Source organism: Solenopsis invicta, chromosome 10, assembly GCF_016802725.1.
Source record: "Solenopsis invicta isolate M01_SB chromosome 10, UNIL_Sinv_3.0, whole genome shotgun sequence".
NCBI lineage: Eukaryota > Metazoa > Arthropoda > Insecta > Hymenoptera > Formicidae > Solenopsis > Solenopsis invicta.
The window spans coordinates 7,210,788-7,231,858 of NC_052673.1; the positions used below are offsets into that span (position 1 = coordinate 7,210,788).

Genomic DNA, 21,071 nt, shown 5'->3' on the forward strand with positions numbered 1-21,071 from the left:
GTGCTTTGGGTAGAATAATAATTGATCTTACCGACAAGATACTAGGTGCAGTCAAAGTTTCGCTACAAACAGCTACAAATGACTTGAAATGTTTGGAGTACGGTCAATCACACGCTTCGAAGTATTTCAGCAGTAAAGTCTAGTGCAGACTGCACGCAGCAAGGGGCTCAGTGTCGACTGCGTCGAGCAGCAGCCAATCAACGAAGTCTGTTGCATGACGCCTACTGCTTGCTGCGTGCAGTCTGCACTAGGCTTAAATATGACATCATAAATACGTTATAGGGTGTTTGCTTTGGACGCCACGTCACAGTATAACTTATGTAATGCTCACGCACTGTAAGCATCATTTCGTCCTTCTTATTTATAAATATTAAACAAGGATAAATGATATTTACAAGCGCTGTGAGCGCGAAACGAAGTGAAAGCAGCCATAATATTTTGCTCCCATCCTTGCTGCCAAAGGCTGCGTTCCATTTGGACGCTCACGCGTTGTAAGCTTTATTTTATCTTTATCATTCGTTATATATATGTGGAAAGAAGATAGAACGAAGTTTAATTACGCATGAGCATCTAAATGAAACGCAGCCGAGCATCTGTAGCGTTTTCAACAAGCGCGGAAAAGTTCAACGATTTCTGTCGGGTCTATCGTGAGAAAGGACCCCGTACAAAACAATTGGGTTTTTGGCTCTCGGTGAAATTGGTTAGAACTTTACTTGTAGTTCTTGACTCACTGATCAAAAGTTTCCACAAGCAAAAAGCTTTAAAATGACTAGTGTTTTTGTTACAGACGTTTACCTATATAGCAAAGAATATTGTAACAACATTGCAGCAATTTTACAAATTGCAATGCAATATTGCGGAGATATTGTAGAAACATTGCAATGTTGAATGTTGAAGTGTGAATGTTTTTTCAATATTGAATCTATGTTGATTTTACGACATTAATTGTTAATTTTGCTGTAACGTTGAAACAACATTGAACAAATTGTTATCAATTTTTTTTATTTTGTAGATAACAAACAAAAAGTAAAAGTTGTGTAAATCCAAAAACATAAATATTATTAATTTAAGTGTGAAACTTTCGCATAAAACATTTTTTTATATTTTGAATAATTTTTGATATATAGTGAAAAAAGCTGAAAATTGCTTTACACATGAAGACTGATTTCACCCCTTAAAACCGTTTTTTGGTAATATAAAAATGATGTTGAAGCTAGCAGCGGATTCGCAGCAGCAGATTCGTCAAAGCAGGGATTCTCATTCAAAATAAAATACATAAGAAACTTTGACATATAAAGGCAAACTAGCAAGTAACTGCACGAAATACACTTATACGCTTCTAAATAGATCAGACTATCCAGAACAATTAACAAAAATGCGCAGGTCTACTAAATTGTTTAAATTATATAACGAGTTATTGCAAAAACAGGAAAACGAAGTCTCGGTCGGGGCTGAAAATTTTTTTAGAACATCTTTATAGCCTTCTAAATCAATCCCGACTAGTAAGAAAAATTAAAAAAAATGCGCACGGCTACGAAAAATTATTTAAACAATATAAAATTTATTGCAAAAATAGGAAAACGAAGTCTCGGTCGGGGCTGAAAATTTTTTTAGAACATCTTTATAGCCTTCTAAATCAATCCCGACTAGTAAGAAAAATTAAAAAAAATGCGCACGGCTACGAAAAATTATTTAAACAATATAAAATTTATTGCAAAAACAGGAAAACGAAGTCTCGGTCGGGGCTGAAAATTTTTTTAGAACATCTTTATAGCCTTCTAAATCAATCCCGACTAGTAAGAAAAATTAAAAAAATGCGCACGGCTACGAAAAATTATTTAAACAATATAAAATTTATTGCAAAAATAGGAAAACGAAGTCTCGGTCGGGGCTGAAAATTTTTTTAGAACATCTTTATAGCCTTCTAAATCAATCCCGACTAGTAAGAAAAATTAAAAAAAATGCGCACGGCTACGAAAAATTATTTAAACAATATAAAATTTATTGCAAAAATAGGAAAACGAAGTCTCGGTCGGGGCTGAAAATTTTTTTAGAACATCTTTATAGCCTTCTAAATGGAACACCCTATTTCTAATTCCAGAATCTAATAGCTAGTGTGAAGAGCAAATAAGTTTATTTTTGTTAAGTACTTTCCGAGTTATGAGGCTTGAAAGTTACAGTACCGCCAGCATCAGCTTTACTCAAGATGTACCATGTGGAGGTTTTAATCTTGTGTGTGGGTGTGTGCATACGTGCGTACGTATGTGTATGGGGGAGGAAAAGGGGAGTCAAAGTTTCATGTACTCTGCTTTTTTTTTATTAACTGGATTGATTATGTTTAATGATCAATCAGGTCCAGATTGACTGTATGCATTTTCTCGTGCTTAGCATTATCCAGAATGAACGACGTGGACGTGACGAGAATTTCATTCCATTGAGGTGCTTGATTCACGTGAGTCCCCTTGCCTCTCACGTTTGGGGTGCTGGATTCACGTGAGTCCCCTGGCCTCTCACGTTTGGGGTGCTTGATTCACGTGAGTCCCCTTGCCTCTCACGTTTGGGGTGCTTGATTCACGTGAGTCCCCTGGCCTCTCACGTTTGGGGTGCTTGATTCACGTGAGTCCCCTTGCCTCTCACGTTTGGGGTGCTGGATTCACGTGAGTCCCCTGGCCTCTCACGTTTGGGGTGCTTGATTCACGTGAGTCCCCTTGCCTCTCACGTTCAGGAATACATGAATGTATGCTTTATTAAATTATACCATGTGTTTCAAACACGCACAGTATTCAACGGTACTTGTTGATGATGCTGGTGCTTGTCGTGATAATTTAATTAAATCGCTGTCTTTGGATTCATGTTTGACTGGATCGACTTTGTTTCCCTCGAAAACAGTTACTGTAGTGGATATGTTTTTTCCGCATGCTCCAACAATTTCATCAAAAATCCATTTTCGGATGTTCAGCATATCTTCTTCAGTAAAAACTAATATTCTACTTGTACATATGATATATCCCCAAACGCAAACATGGGCACCACAATTAACTCCGGCACCAGTTGATGTAATTTGACTGGGGATATCGGTAGGGCAATACAATGTCCAATTCTTCCAGTCAAAGGAGGGCAAACCTTTGTTGCCGAATAGTTTATCTATAAATCCACAAAGTCTGCGCATGAGTTTCTTGGAAGGTGTTCCGTGTAATGAGTCAAAGTAGACTATTAAACTTCTTGGAAACACTATTAACAAAAGTGTCCAATGATCGTTTTCACATTTAGGCAATAACCAAATTTTATATGTCCATGCTTTAATTTTTTGGGCCCATCTAAAGAAGCCAAATCTTTTTGATTCGTCTAATAACGGCACAAAAAACTGTGGATCAAAAATAAGTGGTTCTTTTTCAATACTGGTCGAATTACTAATGTTTAAAAAACTATTAATAATATTATCGTCAATTTTAGTATTTGGCAACAATGACATCAAACTTTGCTCATTTATTAATATGTTTGATACATAAAATGACAGTAATCTCCAGTTTTCGGGATAAATATCTATGTTAGTTTCAAGCCACGGATTTGAGATTCCACAGGTATTCGGCGAGATATGTTTTTTACCGATCTTATCGTCACATTTTACTACATATTTTTCAATGGAACTTTTTTTCTTGGTTGGTATTAGAGATTTCTGAAAATTAGCGAAGCAGGCACTGTATGGCATCATCGATTTTATGTTTCGACACCAGTTTTCTGTTTGGAGGTCTAAATCTAGTTCATTATCCGAAGTCTCTTTCACAACTATTTTTTCCCCTCGAATATCTGTTTCTTTAGACTGCGCTTTAATGTTGAACTCACTATTTTTCATTTGCCTCGTTGTTCGGGTGCCATATTTTCTCTGTAGTAACCGATTATGTACATTTTTTGCTAATGTATTTATAGCTCTGGGTATTAATTGGCGCATTTTACCGTCAAAGAGATAATGTTTTATGATCTTATGCCAATTCTCGACAGCAGCGTTCAAATGTCTCCGAATATCAAACTCTTTGATCAGAATCGCGGACCACAGAGGGTAATATGGCAGTAATTCATCTATCAAATACGTCATAAATTGTGGAACGAATAGATGATTCTTCATACCGTCGTTGTCTGGTAATTGTAATATGTAGTTATATTCTTGTTTAAAAAGTTTATAAAATTTAGACTGCTCCCGTTGAGTTTTATAATAAATAAAAGCACTATCAAATTCCTCAAATACAATTTCTCTGCTACACGTAAAATCATAAGATTTGGTATCAAATAGTTGTTCTATGTAAGTTTCGTGCTCTTCGCATGTATTCTTTCGTCCAAATAAATAACATACTATTTTAAATACATGGACTGCATCCTTTAAGTCACTTTTGTGAATCATTTGAACTATTGCAAACCTCAACAGACTTTGTACAGTTTTTTCAGGTGTAAAAGTTTTTATTCTTTTAATAGCTGCTTTTATTAGGTGACTTGAACAAACATGAATAATTGTCAATGGAAATGGAATTCCACTGTTTACGTGAACGTGATCCCATACAAGTCGCAAGTATATATTGATATCCATGTTATTGAAAGCTTTGCAGGTTGCTTGGATCAATGCTTTACTAAAATCAGTCTCCACGTGAGATACAAGAGGACGTTTTGTGGTTAATTTTTTTAATGCCGAAACAAATATTTCTAAACATTTTTCAATGTTGTACACATCATGACCACACGTAATAAATTCAAGTGGAGCAATTGGGATTGAATCTTTGCCGCCTGCAATTACTAAACAATAATAAAATGGCCTCTTATCGCTATCAGGAGGCTGCGCAAATATTGTGCCAGTAGCGTCGAAATGAAGACACACATATCCTGACTGCATTTCATCTATGACAAGACGAACTTGTCTCTCTGAAAATAAAGTTATCGAAAAGGATGGATATACCGAATAACCTTGTATAAAACCATTAATTATTTTTCCAATCCAAGTTTCTTCAGAATCAAATTTATTTTTTAATTTTACAATAAATAAATGAAAATTCTCATCGAGATCAAACTTCTTCTTGTCGTCACTAGCTATTTTATTTAATAACATTGCCGATGGAGCATGGTTTCTATTTCCGGACTTCAATGTGTCTTCACTGACTTCCGACATCATGTTTCCCGCTAGAATGCAAGCATTCTTTTTTTCCAATTGCTCGCCTAACTTGTATCGTATTTCCCCAGAATAAAATCGCCGATGAATTTCATTCTTACTGTGATTAAATTCACCTATTTGAAATATTTGAAGTGGACATGAAACATTTATTTTTATGGGATCGTTAATTACGAAAATATATTTGCAACATCCTTGCATCTTACATTTTGCAACGGCCTTGAAAGGTAAGAATTTTGTCTTTCTTTTCCCATACTGCAATTTGTGATATGTGAAACTTAATACGCATAAACTATTTAATGTCTCAAAATACTTATTGATTTCGTGAGTCCATCCTTTCTTGAGAGACTCACTATTCTCTACCCAAAATTTGTCGAAAAACTGCACTGGTAATGTAACGGTCCCGATTAATACTTTTTTTTTTGAGTGGAGAAGATATTACTGTCATTTTTCCATTTACATCTGAGGTTACTAAAGTTTCGTCCGACGGATTTATATCAATCATCTCGATATCAGATGAATTTGAAGTATTTTTCAGTATATCATGAATTGCATCCGAGACTGAATCATTACTGGTAGTACTGTAGCTGCTTACACAAATATCACAACTGGATTGGGAAACGTCATAAAAATCGACTACATTGTTATTTCCTGTCACATTGTCATTATTATTCTTATTCTTTTCATATTTGCTTTTCAAAATTTCAATTATTCTACATTTATTTCTGTGTACCATGTTATGTATTTTCTGAACATGTTTTTTTATGGATCTGATATCATAGCCTTTCAGAATCTGGGCGGAAAACTCTAACCAAACTGAACCCGTGCGAGGTGATGATAACAAAGTATTAATGATAGCAATATAATCTCCATGTGGATTATATTGCCAGATTGTGTCCGCTATTATGTCTATCGAAACAAACATGATGAAAGTTAAAATCAAGATAAAAAATGAGCCCCATAAAATTGAAAATTATAATTATAAAAACGATAATATTATACAAGAAAATCAGAATTAAAAGAATAAAAATTACATTGAATAATCAGTAATTTGAAGATGAATAATCATAAAAGTTTCCCAAAGTATTTTATTGACTACAGCAAGAGGAGATTTGCTACTATGTATAATTTACAAAACAAAATTTTGTTCTTTTTCCGCGACAATCGCTTGAGTCCAGAAAGATGTGGGCGTAAAAAGTTGGCTAGAGCAGACCACGGAATCGGTTGTCCTTTTCGGGCCGATTCTCGAAGCGACGCCTACTATTTCCCCACTACCGTGGAGTCCCCCACTTCGAGGTCCCCGCCGCCGTACGGTCGAGCCGCCGAGCGCGCGTGAACTCAGGAGCCAATAAAAAATTGTACTGGGATTGCGTCTTACGAAACGAATAATCATTGTATAAAATATTACATTTTTTAAATAAGTTACCTTTGTTTAATAACTAAATATTAAAACTTTTATTATTAATATATTATTTATGAAAATCTGTTATATACAAATATTAAATATGTTAAAATTTACCTTAACACTTATAATATAATTATAAGCTTAACAATAACTTTTTATATCACCCGTGCTATCGTTCAATACAGTTTCTAAAGTGATTTCCACTATTTAGCTATAACCAAATGTTCTAAATTGGCAAACAAGAAAGCAACATTTTCTATACATAATAAAGATTGTAATAAATAAGTTTGCGATTAAGGAAACATTATATGCACAAGTAAAATACTATATTTTATTGAAGATGATACGCTGAAAATCCGACAGTGGATTTTTGATGAAATTGTTGATGAAATTGTGACTGTTTTCGAGGGAAACAAAGTCGAACCGGTCAAAAAAAAATGCAAAGACAGCGATTTTATTAATTTATTACGAAAAACACCAGCAACATATACAAGTGCCGCGGAATACTGTACGTGTTTGAAACACATCGTATAATTTAATGTTAATCTTCATTTAATTATTAGAAACATTAAGAATTCTAGTTGTAAAATTAGAAATAAAAGTAATTCAAAAGAATATTTAAAGTAGTGTACAATTTAATTGTTTAAATAATTTTTTGTAGCCGTGCGCATTTTTTTTAATTTTTCTTACTAGTCGGGATTGATTTAGAAGGCTATAAAGATGTTCTAAAAAAATTTTCAGCCCCGACCGAGACTTCGTTTTCCTATTTTTGCAATAAATTTTATATTGTTTAAATAATTTTTCGTAGCCGTGCGCATTTTTTTTAATTTTTCTTACTAGTCGGGATTGATTTAGAAGGCTATAAAGATGTTCTAAAAAAATTTTCAGCCCCGACCGAGACTTCGTTTTCCTGTTTTTGCAATAAATTTTATATTGTTTAAATAATTTTTCGTAGCCGTGCGCATTTTTTTTTTATTTTTCTTACTAGTCGGGATTGATTTAGAAGGCTATAAAGATGTTCTAAAAAAATTTTCAGCCCCGACCAAGACTTCGTTTTCCTATTTTTGCAATAAATTTTATATTGTTTAAATAATTTTTCGTAGCCGAGCGCATTTTTTTTAATTTTTCTTACTAGTCGGGATTGATTTAGAAGGCTATAAAGATGTTCTAAAAAAATTTTCAGCCCCGACCGAGACTTCGTTTTTCTATTTTTGCAATAAATTTTATATTGTTTAAATAATTTTTCGTAGCCGAGCGCATTTTTTTTAATTTTTCTTACTAGTCGGGATTGATTTAGAAGGCTATAAAGATATTCTAAAAAAATTTTCAGCCCCGACCGAGACTTCGTTTTCCTATTTTTGCAATAAATTTTATATTGTTTAAATAATTTTTCGTAGCCGTGCGCATTTTTTTTAATTTTTCTTACTAGTCGGGATTGATTTAGAAGGCTATAAAGATGTTCTAAAAAAATTTTCAGCCCCGACCGAGACTTCGTTTTCCTGTTTTTGCAATAACTCGTTATATAATTTAAACAATTTAGTAGACCTGCGCATTTTTGTTAATTGTTCTGGATAGTCTGATCTATTTAGAAGCGTATAAGTGTATTTCGTGCAGTTACTTGCTAGTTTGCCTTTATATGTCAAAGTTTCTTATGTATTTTATTTTGAATGAGAATCCCTGCTTTGACGAATCTGCTGCTGCGAATCCGCTGCTAGCTTCAACATCATAATATAAAACTTTTAAAACTTTTTAAAAACGTAATTGTTAAGAAAGTGATTATTTCCACACCATCTGTTATGAGGTAGATTAACATAATGCGCTTTTCTTATAGTGGTTTCTCCAGTATGTCTAATCCATTCTTTATTCCATTCTTTATTTTTTAATGCACGAATTTCAAATGCCGTCCTCACTTTCTTAAAAGATATATTATTATTACATAAAAATTTACTTAACTTTTATATGACAAAATATCTTTTATGTTATAATGCTATAAAATATTAAATTTTTTTTATTTTAAATCTACACGAATTTCGATATTTCCATGATATCAAAATGACTTATGGTGCTATATATTTCCTGTAATGTATAAGCACATTTTTTTATTATAAACAGCAATGCATATATTTATTATATTGATTATTTTATAACTAATTGTAAATCTTGTTATTAATACTAAGGTAGTAATTATACGACAAATTTTTGAAATTTCATAAAAAAATAATTAACATATTCAAAATATTTGCAGAATTTACTTGAACCATTTTGATAATTTGCATTGTTTGACTTTGCACTCATACTTACTTGTTACAGTTGCTGATTATGCTTTATAGTAAATTTATTGGAAGATTTCTGTGACTTATATAGTAATATTAATTAGACTTCACTATATCATTTATTCCCATCAGGCACGTACATAAAAATAACGCTATCGTCACGATAATTAATTTCATCAGTCAAGCACGTACATCATATGTAATATAAAAATGTTCGTACTTGATTGATACAATTAATCAACGTGACAATAATTTCAATTAAAAATGAAATTATTGTCACGTTGATTAATTGTATCGATCAAGTACGAACATTTTTATATAACATGTGATGAACGTGCTTGACTGATGAAATTAATTAACGTAATGATATTTTTATGTACGTGCCTGATAAAAATACAGTGGTATCACTTGATATTACTATATAAGTCACAGAAAACTTGCAATAAATTTAATATAACACATAATCAGCAAGTGTAACGAGTAAGTATAACGAGTTCAAGTACAAAGTTAAACAGTGGAAATTGTCAAAACGGTACAAGTGAATCCTGCAAATATTCTCAATATGTTAATTATTTTTTTTCAAATTTTTAAAAATTCCGGAAACACCTGTAAACGATAGAGAAATCGAACTACACGATATGATAAAGGATAATATACAACCTTCAATGAATGAAATGTTAGATATTGAAACTGATACTACATTAGAATTTGAAAATTATTGGGAATCAGAATTTTTTGAGGCAGATTTTATCGTGGATGACGAAATAAAAGAACTCGAAGAAGATGAAGACAATAATCCAACAGAAGTTGTATATCAGAAGAACGGGAAATGATCGATGATGGCTATAAAAGAAGAACTGTTGAATTTTGGAAAAGTGCAAAAAGAGGGCGGTATTCTTTTCAAACGGTAAAACAAAAATTTAAGAAGTTGAAGTCTATGCGGCAACTATATCAATGGGAATATTACATACAAAAGGGAGGTACCAGTAGAGAAAAGAAGTTGCATATTTCCGAATATGTCTTACAAAATTTTAAAGAAGCTAATGATGAAAAAAGAATTATTCACGATGTGGATCTACGACAATGGGCACTAGAAGCCAAAGCACAAATCGATCTTCCTTTATTTAAAGCTAGCAACATGGATATTAAATTTTAAAGAAAATACGGAATTGTGTCAAGAAAAATAACAAAAGAGCAATTACAAATTGCTTGTGAAGTGAATCGTAATGTCATTCAAGCTCTTGTTATTTTTTTATTCAAATTACGAACCGGAAATTCGAATGCAGTAATATCTTCTGTTTTTGGATTAGTTCGGGAACAAATGGTATCCGACTACTGTAATGAAGTAATATCTTCGTTTGAAAAAGATGTTTTGCCTCAGTATTTTGGAATTAATGCTATCAGTAGGGAGACATTACTCACTAATACGTCAAATACTGTCAAAAAATTGTATCAAATAAAAGATGACCAGTTGATATTCATTTGCGATGGAACATATATTCGTCATCAAAAAAGTGAGAATAATGAATACCAAAGGAAATCATATTCTGGTCAGAAGAAAGTCCCTCTGTGCAAACCATTCACAATATGCACTACAAATGGTTTTGTTATAGATATGCTTGGGCCATATACAGCTAATATGAACGATGCTGAAATTATGAGAGTCATTTTAAATGATCCTGATGGTCTGATTAAGTTGCTGAAAAAAGATGACATTATTGTAGTTGATCGTGGCTTTCGTGATGTGATTGTATACTTAGAAGAATTAGGGTTCAAAGCGCTAATGCCTGCTCTCAAAGGAAAACGCAATCAGTTGACTACAGATGAATCAAATGAATCCCGTTTCGTTACCAAAATTCGTTGGGTTGTTGAAGCAGTACATGGCGACATTAAACAGAAGTTTAGGCTGTTAGATCATAAACTAGATAATAAATTGCTTCCAAAAACTGGGGTTTTTTGTCGAATCGCTTGTTTTCTGCATAATGAATTTGGTACAAGACTTGATTCTGATCTCGATCTTTCAGAAAAAATTATTGCTGCCGTGAACTCAAAAAAAGATCAAGATAATACTTTAGCCTCGGAGGTAGAAACTAATCGTTGGGCAAGAAGAAAAGTTTCCTTTGCGATAATAACTTCAGACCAATTGACTGATTTTCCTGAATTAACGGAGCAAGAACTTAAAATTCTTTTCACAGGATCATATCAAAGGTCTCAAGCTGTATCGTATTTAGCTGAGATGATGGATGAAAACGGAACAATCACATTTCATTATTTAAAAATTACTAATATTATCAAGTTTGAAGTCAGATCTCGACATACTAATTCGAAGACATATCGGTGTTTTATTAAATATCAGCCAGATAAGAACGATATTTCTGGAATAACTTGATATTGTTGTGATTGTGCAAATGGTAGACGCACTGTTGGATGTTGCTCACACATTGCTGCTATCATATATTATTTATCGTACGCTCGATATTTGGCGAAAATTGTAAAACCTGCTGAGATACTTAGTCGTCTGTTCATTAGTGAAAAAGTTAGTGTCGTAGTAAATGAAGACAGCGATGAAGACTAATCTAGTTACATTTTTTATTATAATTTTTATTTTTGTTGTATCAGATTTTAAATAATTTCTTATATAGTATGAAAAAATATATAAGTATCATCTTTAAGTGTCTTTTCAATCATCATAATCCTTCTAATTACTTTAGGCAAAATATATCTTAATTTTTTTATGATAATCTTTATGTTTATTTCTGACAAGGATGTATTTTTGGTAAAAAAATATTTTCTACGCATTTTTTTGAACTAAAAAAAATATAAGTTAGTTAAAACGCGAGATTTTAGAAAAAAAATGAGTTTTTAATTTTTTTCATATTGTTCCACCACTTCAAAAAATTCAAAAAGTTCCTGAGTGTAAAGGAGTATAAAAGACATTTTTTGACGATTTTTGGTGAGTGACATATTTCACAAAAGCTAAAAAAAATAAAAATTTTAATTTTCTTTCCTCCGCTAAAAATCGGCTTTTCGTTTAAGCATCATGATCATATTATTTTTTCATGTCTTAGACTCCTAAGAATTAGAAAAAAAATTGTTGGGACCCTTGGGGTCTCATGCAGCGTGCCGCCCGAACAGACGCCGAGAGAGGTGGCGCTATCATGTAGGGCGCCGAAAAACGTGTGCGTGCGCGCCTCGCGTACAGAGAGTGTGTGTGGTTTTAAGCACGCAAAGCGGGAGGCGAACGACTTCCACGCCTTGTACGAACAATATTCATTCTTGTACCTACTCAGAGTACTTACTCAATAAACCATTCTTTCTTAAGTACATATATTTATATATACATAAGCTGTTATTTGGTACCCAAAGGACACAACAATTGGCGCTGCGGTTATAATTCAATTTTGAGGTTATACGAACCACGTATAAAATTCACGATGGATCAGTACTTAAGTGCGTTAACAGAAAACCAGCAAAAGCTAGCAGAAGGACAGCAATTGTTTATGCAACAAATGGTTGAGTCACAAAAGCAGATGATGAGTCTGCTAACAAATAAAGTACAAGGTAATTCCGCTTCTACATCGTCGCAGTTGGGAACGGATAGCAACTTGTCCGCCCCCCTTGTCAAATCATCCCAGTTTTCAAATCTGGCTGAACGATTGGGTAAGTTTATCCACGAGCCGACTAAGGGCAAAACCTTTACGCTGTGGTACGAGCGGCATGAAAGCACCTTTATCGATGGTGCGAAAGGCTTAACAGAAGAAGATAGAAAGCAGTTACTCCTAAATGCCCTCGGCGATGATGAGTATCAACGATTATTGAATCGTTTATCACCTTCCAAGCCACACGAGTTAAGTTTCGTAGATCTCGTCAAACATTTAAAAAAACAATTTCATGACAATAAGTCACTTTTTCAACGTCGGTTTGAAGCTTTAAATTATCGAGCAACACCGTCCGTGGCTGTAATCGACATTCTTGATCAAATTAGCATCATGGGGGATGTCTTTGAAATTAATAATTTCAATATAGATCAACTCAAAATTTTACTTGCAGCACTAGCGTTAAGTGATCACGCTTATCGGACAGAACGTACTCTTCTGTTTAAGATTACAGCCGAAAAGGAAAACTGTACATTCAATGACATCAAAGAAATTTGCTATGCTCATGTGGAACGTACTGCCGATGTGAGACAAGTCGAGGATCAACATTCTCCTGAAATCAACGCTGTACAAAAATATTCTAAATCCAAACCAAAGGAAAAGGAGAAGGAATCGAAACGTTACATAAAGCCTTCTACAAGTAAATCGTCATTTTCACAATGTCGTGGATACGGTCTCTCAACTCACAAGAGAGATGACTGCCCTTTTAAAAATTCAGACTGTAGGATCTGCAAGAAGACTGGTCACATAGCAAAAGTCTGTTGGTCAAAAGGTAAAAAGAAGGTCGAAAGTATTCATTTTAAAGGTGTTTCAGGAACCGGCCAACAACATAGAAAATATGTGGAAATCCTGCTGAACGACAGGCAAACTAAGATGCAACTAGACACAGGCGCAGATGTAACAGCGATTGGATCTAAGATATGGACAAATATAGGATGTCCACCTTTGCAACCTTACAAATCTACTTGCGTAAACGTCTCTGGACACAAGTTGAATACGAAAGGATATTTCAACGCAACCTTAAGTTACAAAGGAAAGATTACAAAAAGGCCTGTAATTGTGTTAAATCGCCTAAATACAGCACTTATAAGTGCACAGGTAATCGATGAACTCAAGTTGGTAGAATATGACCAAGGAGATACAGGAAATCAATTGGCCATCAACACGGTCAAAGATACTTTTTTGTCGAATAAATTCCCAGAACTTTTTAGTGACAAAATTGGGGAATGTACAAAGGCTAAAGTAAAGCTACGCCTTAAAAAAGACGCTCATCCAATTCACGCTTAACGCCGTTCAGTTTCACTCGCACTGGAAGAACAGCTCAACGCCGAGATCGATCGGCTTATTAGTAATGAAATTCTAACTCCAACTGACACATCAGAGTGGGTAGCTCCGATTGTTGTCGCAAAGAAACCAAATGGAAAACTACGCATTTGTGCTGATTATTCCACAGGATTGAACGAAGCACTAGAATCTGAGGATTATCCTATTCCAAATATGGAGGATATCATGGCAAAACATCGAGGGAATACAAGGTTCACTCAATTGGATCTCTCAGACGCGTATTTCCAAATGAAATTGGATGACGAAAGCAAACCTTTAACTACAATCAACACGCATCGAGGACTGTTTGTATTCAATCGGCTGGTTTTTGGTCTAAAACCAGCACCGGCAATATTCCAACGCACTCTGGAACAAGCTCTCGCAGATATACCAGGTATCCTGATTTATCTGGATGATATTCTCATCGGTGGACGCGATCGTCTAGAGCATGACACACGTCTAAACGCTGTTTTGAATAGACTTCAAGACTGGGGTTTCAGGTTAAGCTTGGGAAAATGTAAGTTTCATACGTCATCAGTAAAGTATCTAGGATTTATTATTTCTTCCAGAGGAATCGAGCCAGATCCAGCGCGTATTCAACCAATACGTGAAATGCGAGTTCCAAATAATTCAAAGGAAGTTAGATCATTCCTCGGACTAGTCAATTATTACGGAAAATTTGTACCAAATCTACATCGCTTAAAGGCTCCGTTGGAAACATTATTAAAAAAAGATACTCCGTTTAGATGGACTTCAGCTTGCAATCAAGCTTTTCACAAGGTAAAGGAAGTTTTATTGAGTCCTCTTTTACTTGCACATTATGACCCTGCACAAACGCTAATAGTCGCTGCGGATGCAAGTCCGACAGGTATCGGTGGTGTTCTATTACAACGCTACCCAGATGGCCAAGTAAAAGCTGTCTTTCACATGTCTAAGGCTTTGACGAAGACTCAACAAGGTTACAGCCAAATTGAAAAAGAAGCTTTGGCGCTTGTAACGGCGGTCGAACGATTCAGAAAGTTTATATTTGGTCGAAAATTTATTCTTCAAACGGATCACCGACCCCTATTAACGCTATTCCGTACTTCAAAAACGAAGGGTTTAGACACTCGTACTGCAAATCGTTTGAAACGATGGACTCTCCGCCTTATTGGTTATAATTTCGACATCGAATATGTCAGAACAGAACACTTTGGACAAGCGGACGCCTTATCGAGACTCATTTAAGAGGCTAGAACAGAATCTTCTGATCCAGAATTGGAGGAAGTAGTAGCTTCCTTGCAACAGCTGGAAACGGAAATTCAACAAATAGTGGAAGAATCAGCCCAGAGTCTACCTAAAACAACTCGGGAAGAGTTGCAGCGAGAAACATACAAGGACGGAATTCTAGCCGAAGTTATCGATCGTTTACAAGTCGGATGGCAAAAATCCGATACGAAAGACAAGGAACTGCTTCCTTATTATCGTCGTCGTCAATACTTAACCGTCGTAGAAAAAACTCTTGTGTCTGACGATAAAATTGTTATTCCGCACAGTCTTCGGCAAGCTGTTCTACGACAACTGCACATTGCACATCCAGGTATTCGTCGAATGGTACAGTTGGCTCGACGTTATTTTTATTGGCCTGCGATGCACGCTGACATCGAGGATTTTGTCAAGAAATGCAAACATTGTGCGGAAACCGCTCCAAATCCTACAAAGGAACCACTTCATCCATGGCCGGAATCAAAGTCACCGTGGGAACGTGTTCACATGGACTTTGCAGGTCCAATTCATGGACAATGGGTGCTTATCACAGTCGATAGCCACTCAAGATTTACGGATGCTGAATGGTTTCCAACCATTACAGCAACAGCTACGTGCAAATATCTGCGTCGTCTATTTTCGAGATATGGCCCACCAAAGACTATAGTTTCTGACAATGGAACGCAGTTTACAGCAGAAGAATTTGCGCAACTCTGTGAGGACTTCAATATTATTCACTTACGCAGCCCTCCAAGACATCCTCAGTCAAATGAGTTAGCAGAACGTATGGTAAATACGCTGAAACGCTCTTTAGATTTACAAGTTCCGTCGCAGAGAGAAACTATATTAAATCAGTTTCTGTATACGTATAACTATACACCGTGTGAAGTAGCTCCGGATCACAAATCTTCAGCAGAAGTATTCTTTGGACGAAAATTCCGTACGCCCTTGGAGATCTTCAACCCGAAAAGCAAATCAGAAGGGAAACTATCTTATCAGCAGAAGAGAATAAAGAACCAGTTCGACACCCATCATGGGGCAAGAACTCGAAAATTCAGCCCGGGACAATTAGTGACGGTACAACTGGCAAACGGCCGTCGAGTCCCTGGAAAGATAATCGACTGCATAGGATCTACAATAGCACGAGTCCGAATAGGTAAGGATATCATCAAACGGCATTTCAACCAAATCTGGAAGCGCGCCGTTTCCTCGGATGAGAGGAACGAAACGGTAAACGAGGAGTTGTTACCGGCAGTACAAAATCCGGTGATAGATCCCCCATTGTCTCCCCTACCATTCGAAGGGGCCAACATCACCTACAATAAGGATGTTTCCGCCCAGGAACCAGCTATACGGCGTTCAAGCCGACTCGCAGACAAAGATCGCCCAGATTACAAGAAACTAGGAGGAGTACGCCGCTACGGGAAACGTCCTTCTTAACAAGGGAGGAGTGTTGGGACCCTTGGGGTCTCATGCAGCGTGCCGCCCGAACAGACGCCGAGAGAGGTGGCGCTATCATGTAGGGCGCCGAAAAACGTGTGCGTACGCGCCTCGCGTACAGAGAGTGTGTGTGGTTTTAAGCACGCAAAGCGGGAGGCGAACGACTTCCACGCCTTGTACGAACGATATTCATTCTTGTACCTACTCAGAGTACTTACTCAATAAACCATTCTTTCTTAAGTACATATATATATATATATATATATATATATACATAAGCTGTTATTTGGTACCCAAAAGACACAACAAAAATCATCATCAATTAATTTTGAATTTTACTATAAAAATAAAAATAAAATCGAAAAAACAGGTGTTTTTGAAAATCTCGAAAACCGTTTGAATTAAAGAGCTAAAAATTGAGGTGAATTATTTTTATTCGACACCAAATCGATCCCCTGAGTACGAGTCAAAAAAGCCGCGGGGGCAGATTTCCCATATTAATCCGGCTGTACCCTTTGTTAAAATACATACCTTGCCTATAAGCACACAATATTCTTAAGACGTTATATGAATATTATTAAAAATTAAAATAATGTTATAAAATAATCTTACGAGCATATTACAATATATTTAATTATTTTAACATTATAGGAATAGTGTTAATATTATATGTCCGTTTTTATATAATATTCGTAACATATTACTTTAATATCCGTGGATTATTATGAAAATGTTCTAATATTAATGTGATCAAAAATTAATATAAATTATTTTATGTATAAAATACTCTCATAAATTTTATAATTATTATATTTAAAAGTTATAATGTCCTCAATATTTTAAAATATTAAAGTACTAAAATATTAAATAATATTATTTACTTATTTATATAATATTTATATAATATTGTCAGAATCGAGTGTATAGATGTATAATTATTTTCTTTAATACTTGAGGAATATTATTTAATATAATATTACGCATTCATCCTTAGTGAGCATTAATTTTTGTCTAATATCTATTTATAATTTGTCATGTACACCCAGCGTGTTTGATTCTGTCCATGGGACAATTTTCCAAACTCCTATACAGCACAGAAAATTCCAGCAACATTGCAGCAACGTTGCAGCAACGTTGCAATGTTGCAGATTGCAATGCAATATTACGGAGACATTGTAGAAACATAACAATATGCCTGCAACATCGCATGGCATATGCCAGTAATATTCCGAAAACATTGCAATATCATAATTTTTTAATAAAGTAGTGGCAATAAAGAGCCAAAGCAGAATATTCGCGTGTAATAATATATTAATTACTTATCCATAATTATTCATCCGCATTTAGCTAACTAAACTCGGGCGATGTTACTAAATTTTCCGCTGAATCTCTACATTCCCTAACAGTACAACCGTCCATATATCGACTGTAAGTCGACTCATCCAAGTCAGGCTTTCAAAGTTGACTGCAAATCAACTTTGCATAGACGTCTGCAGACATCCTTCAAATGTTGACTCTAAGACATCTAGAAAATGCATGCGGTCCCGTGGTGCTGTGTGCATCATAGTATTGTTAAGAAACATAAATATTTATGTCAATAGACGAAATAGGTCCATATATGAAGAAACCTCGATCTACAGCCCAATGAACAAACAATATTTTTTAATTGTTTTTTTAATAAAAATTTTTTCATATTTAATTTAATTACTGTATTATATTAATATATATTTTCTAATTACATTTTTTTTTAAACAAATAATAGAGAAGTTATTTTAAATGCTATTCTGCATTTGCAAAATTAGTAAAAAAAACTATAATTTTATATTTGTTTATATAAATATTGTGCTTTAATTATACATTTTTCATTTTTTCGATAACGTCCCACACAACACATGGACGTCCTCGGACGTCCAATACACGTCCACAAAAGTCCTTGTAATGTCCTAGTATCTCGTACGTCCATAGGACGTTCCAAAGACGTCCGAAGACATCCTGGTTTATCATAGCTGCAGTATGACGTTTGTAGGACATCCGCAGGACATATTTGGGATGATTCGTAATATTTAACATATTATGTATATTAAACATGTTTCCAACATACATAATAAATATGCATTCGAAAATTGCGTTGTTCCATATATAAATATAAATTACAAATTTTGATAATATGAGAAGCTTTAATATACAGTATATAGCTTTTTAATAAAATATATTATTCGTTAATATTTAATATTTTATTATATATAATATTTAAATTATGTAATATTTAATACATATGTATAATACTATAACGATTAATTTAATATGCTATTTAATGGCTATTTTATTTGTGAGGAAAGTCCTACTCAAAATATAAATAAATAATAACGTATATTATATCAAGTAAAATTTTTCTTGGAAAAAACGTTTTGGAACGTAAACTTAAAATATAAAGAAAGTAATTATACATCTAGCAGCAAGATATATATATTTGATTTACAGAATCATATCTGTTTACATGATTCTGTGAATCAAATACATGTATATATTAAAATTCGATTTAATTATAATTTATGAAATCTTGTAATTTCGGATTGAAATGAATTTAACAAGTAAGTGCTGGCACCACCGCTAGGCGGCCACGCCGTGAGAGATCTCGTGAGTCGAATGCGGCCACGGGCGTTATATCTAGGCGCCACCGCGGCCGACTCCCCAGCTCATAACTTCAGTAAGACTTTTAGGAGCTGTTTGTTATAACCTCGAGACGAATACTCGCTCTCAGTCTTTTCAAATGTGATGTGTGTGTGGAACGCTGTTCCACATAAATTTTTATAATTTTTACATGTAAATAACAATTTGTATTGTTATTTAATCTTGTACAAAAATTAAATATTTAATTCAAATTTAATCTTTTTTTAGTCCTTTTTAACGAAAAGGATACAAGAAATATTTTTTTGTAAATTAAACATTTATAACGTTTTATATTAATGTATTCTGTTTTAATAAATCTATCTGAGTTCCGATTTTATAGTATTTTCAATCTGTCTTAACACCATATTTTCGTGCAGAAATCTCGATCGATTCGGATTACTTTTTTTTTAAATCGGTTTTAATCGCACATTTTCGGCAGGGTTAATACTACTTTTATTAATAAATATCATTTTTTACTATATAAAGTCCTAATCACGCAATATAAAATAATGTCCAAACAACGTCCATAAAAGTCCTTTTTATGTCCTGCTGCGACGTCCTAATGACGTCCATTTGATGTCAAAGGCGGTACATTGTACGTCCGAAGGACGTTTCCTAGACGTCTACAAGACACAATTAGTATGTCATCTGGACGTCAAAACATGTCTGACCGCGACGTCCATTGGACGTCCTTGTGTTGCGTGGGGTATATTGACCTGATCTACCAGTTATATATACCTATCAGCATAAAGTGTTCACAGGTCATCATTAGGAATCAATTCGCAGCAATCACGGAGGTCAAGCAACGTTCACCGGAGTCGCGACTTGGATTGGTGACCGCTTGGAAATTTCAGAACAAATATTTCCGAGATTTTTTTTTGCAAAAAATGTTTTTTAAAATGTTACAAAAATATTGTTTTGTTTATTGGAATTATGTGATGTAATAATATTTATGTGAATATTTTGGAAAAATGGGATGTTTCAATGCAATATTTCAAAAAGCGAACATCTTAATGTTGCTGCAATCTTCCAGCAATGTTGCAGCAATGTTTCGCAATCAAAATGCAATATTACAATGTTTCAATGAAATCATTCTGCAATGTTCTTGCAATCTCTTTGTGCTATATGGGCTAAACAGTCGCTATCTTTCTATATATTTGCAATTCATGATTAATGTAACAACAAGAGCTTATTAATCGTTACGTTAATCATGAACTGTAAATATGTAGAAAAAAAGCGACTGTTCAGTTTGGAAAATTTTCCCATGAACAGAATCAAACACGTTGGGTGTACACGCAGCGTCATTGAGTCTGTCCTTCAGAAAATTTTCCAAATTGAGATATCACCATTTTTCTACATACTCACAGTTCATGATTAATGTAACAGCTAAAGTTTATTGAGCATTACGTTAATCATGAACTGTAAGTAGAAAGATAACGGCTTCTCAGGGAAATTTTCCGAGGGACAGAATCACAGTATAAGTACACTCAAGGACTTTGATTCTGTCCATGGGAAAATTTTCCAAACTGAGAAGTCATTACTTTCTACATACTCGCAGTTCATGATTCATGAAACGACTAGAGCTTATTGGTCGTTACGTTAATCATGAACTGTAAGTATGTAGAAAGATAGCGACTTCTCAGTTTGGAAAATTTCCCCATGGACAGAATTAAAGTCTTTGGGTGTACATACAGTAAGTTAACTCTATGTCGGCACCTTTGATCTGAAGAGAAATGGTCGGCCATGATGTTGAGTGTGCGGCGCGGACAATTTAAACACTAACTTATACATAACAGCACGCCTTGTTCAAGAAACATCATGTAGACATTAAAATGTCTTAAACAACAATAAGTAAATTATCTAGTTTACATTAATTATTTATGCGTACTAAGTACTATTCGTACCAA

The 21,071-nt window shown here is 34.5% G+C and overlaps 3 protein-coding genes across 5 annotated transcripts in view; 1 reads left to right on the forward strand and 2 right to left on the reverse strand.

Moving 5' to 3' along the window:
* LOC105204369 (MATH and LRR domain-containing protein PFE0570w) overlaps positions 1-21,071 on the reverse strand; it is a 46,785-nt gene that overhangs the window by 17,949 nt on the left and 7,765 nt on the right. The window contains exon 1 of one of the 3 annotated variants that reach the window (XR_005575648.1): positions 32-898. The exons of 1 other annotated variant lie outside the window; for it this stretch is intronic. The gene's annotated coding sequence lies outside the window, so the exon portion shown is untranslated. Of the gene's footprint in view, positions 1-31; positions 899-21,071 lie in introns of those variants that run through there. One more of the 3 variants, XM_039454117.1, reaches the window with a different exon arrangement.
* Positions 2,753-4,123, reverse strand: LOC113004624 (sentrin-specific protease 3-like). The gene has a single exon (XM_026138529.1). It carries the CDS (start codon positions 4,121-4,123, stop codon positions 2,753-2,755), a length of 1,371 nt encoding a protein of 456 aa, XP_025994314.1.
* LOC105204370 (uncharacterized protein K02A2.6-like) lies at positions 12,265-16,494 on the forward strand. Its single transcript, XM_011173430.2, has 3 exons — positions 12,265-13,714; positions 13,784-14,962; positions 15,065-16,494. The coding sequence occupies exons 1-3, from the start codon at positions 12,265-12,267 to the stop codon at positions 16,492-16,494; spliced, it is 4,059 nt and encodes a 1,352-aa protein (XP_011171732.2).

Coding starts and splice junctions, on each gene's coding strand:
- LOC113004624 (XM_026138529.1), bottom strand. CDS start 4,123: ATGAAGAATCATCTATTCGTTCCACAATTTATGACGTATTTGATAGAT.
- LOC105204370 (XM_011173430.2), top strand. CDS start 12,265: ATGGATCAGTACTTAAGTGCGTTAACAGAAAACCAGCAAAAGCTAGCA. Junction 13,715..13,783: donor TAGTGACAAAATTGGGGAAT/GTACAAAGGCTA, acceptor AACGCCGTTCAG/TTTCACTCGCACTGGAAGAA. Junction 14,963..15,064: donor ATGGACTCTCCGCCTTATTG/GTTATAATTTCG, acceptor CTTCTGATCCAG/AATTGGAGGAAGTAGTAGCT.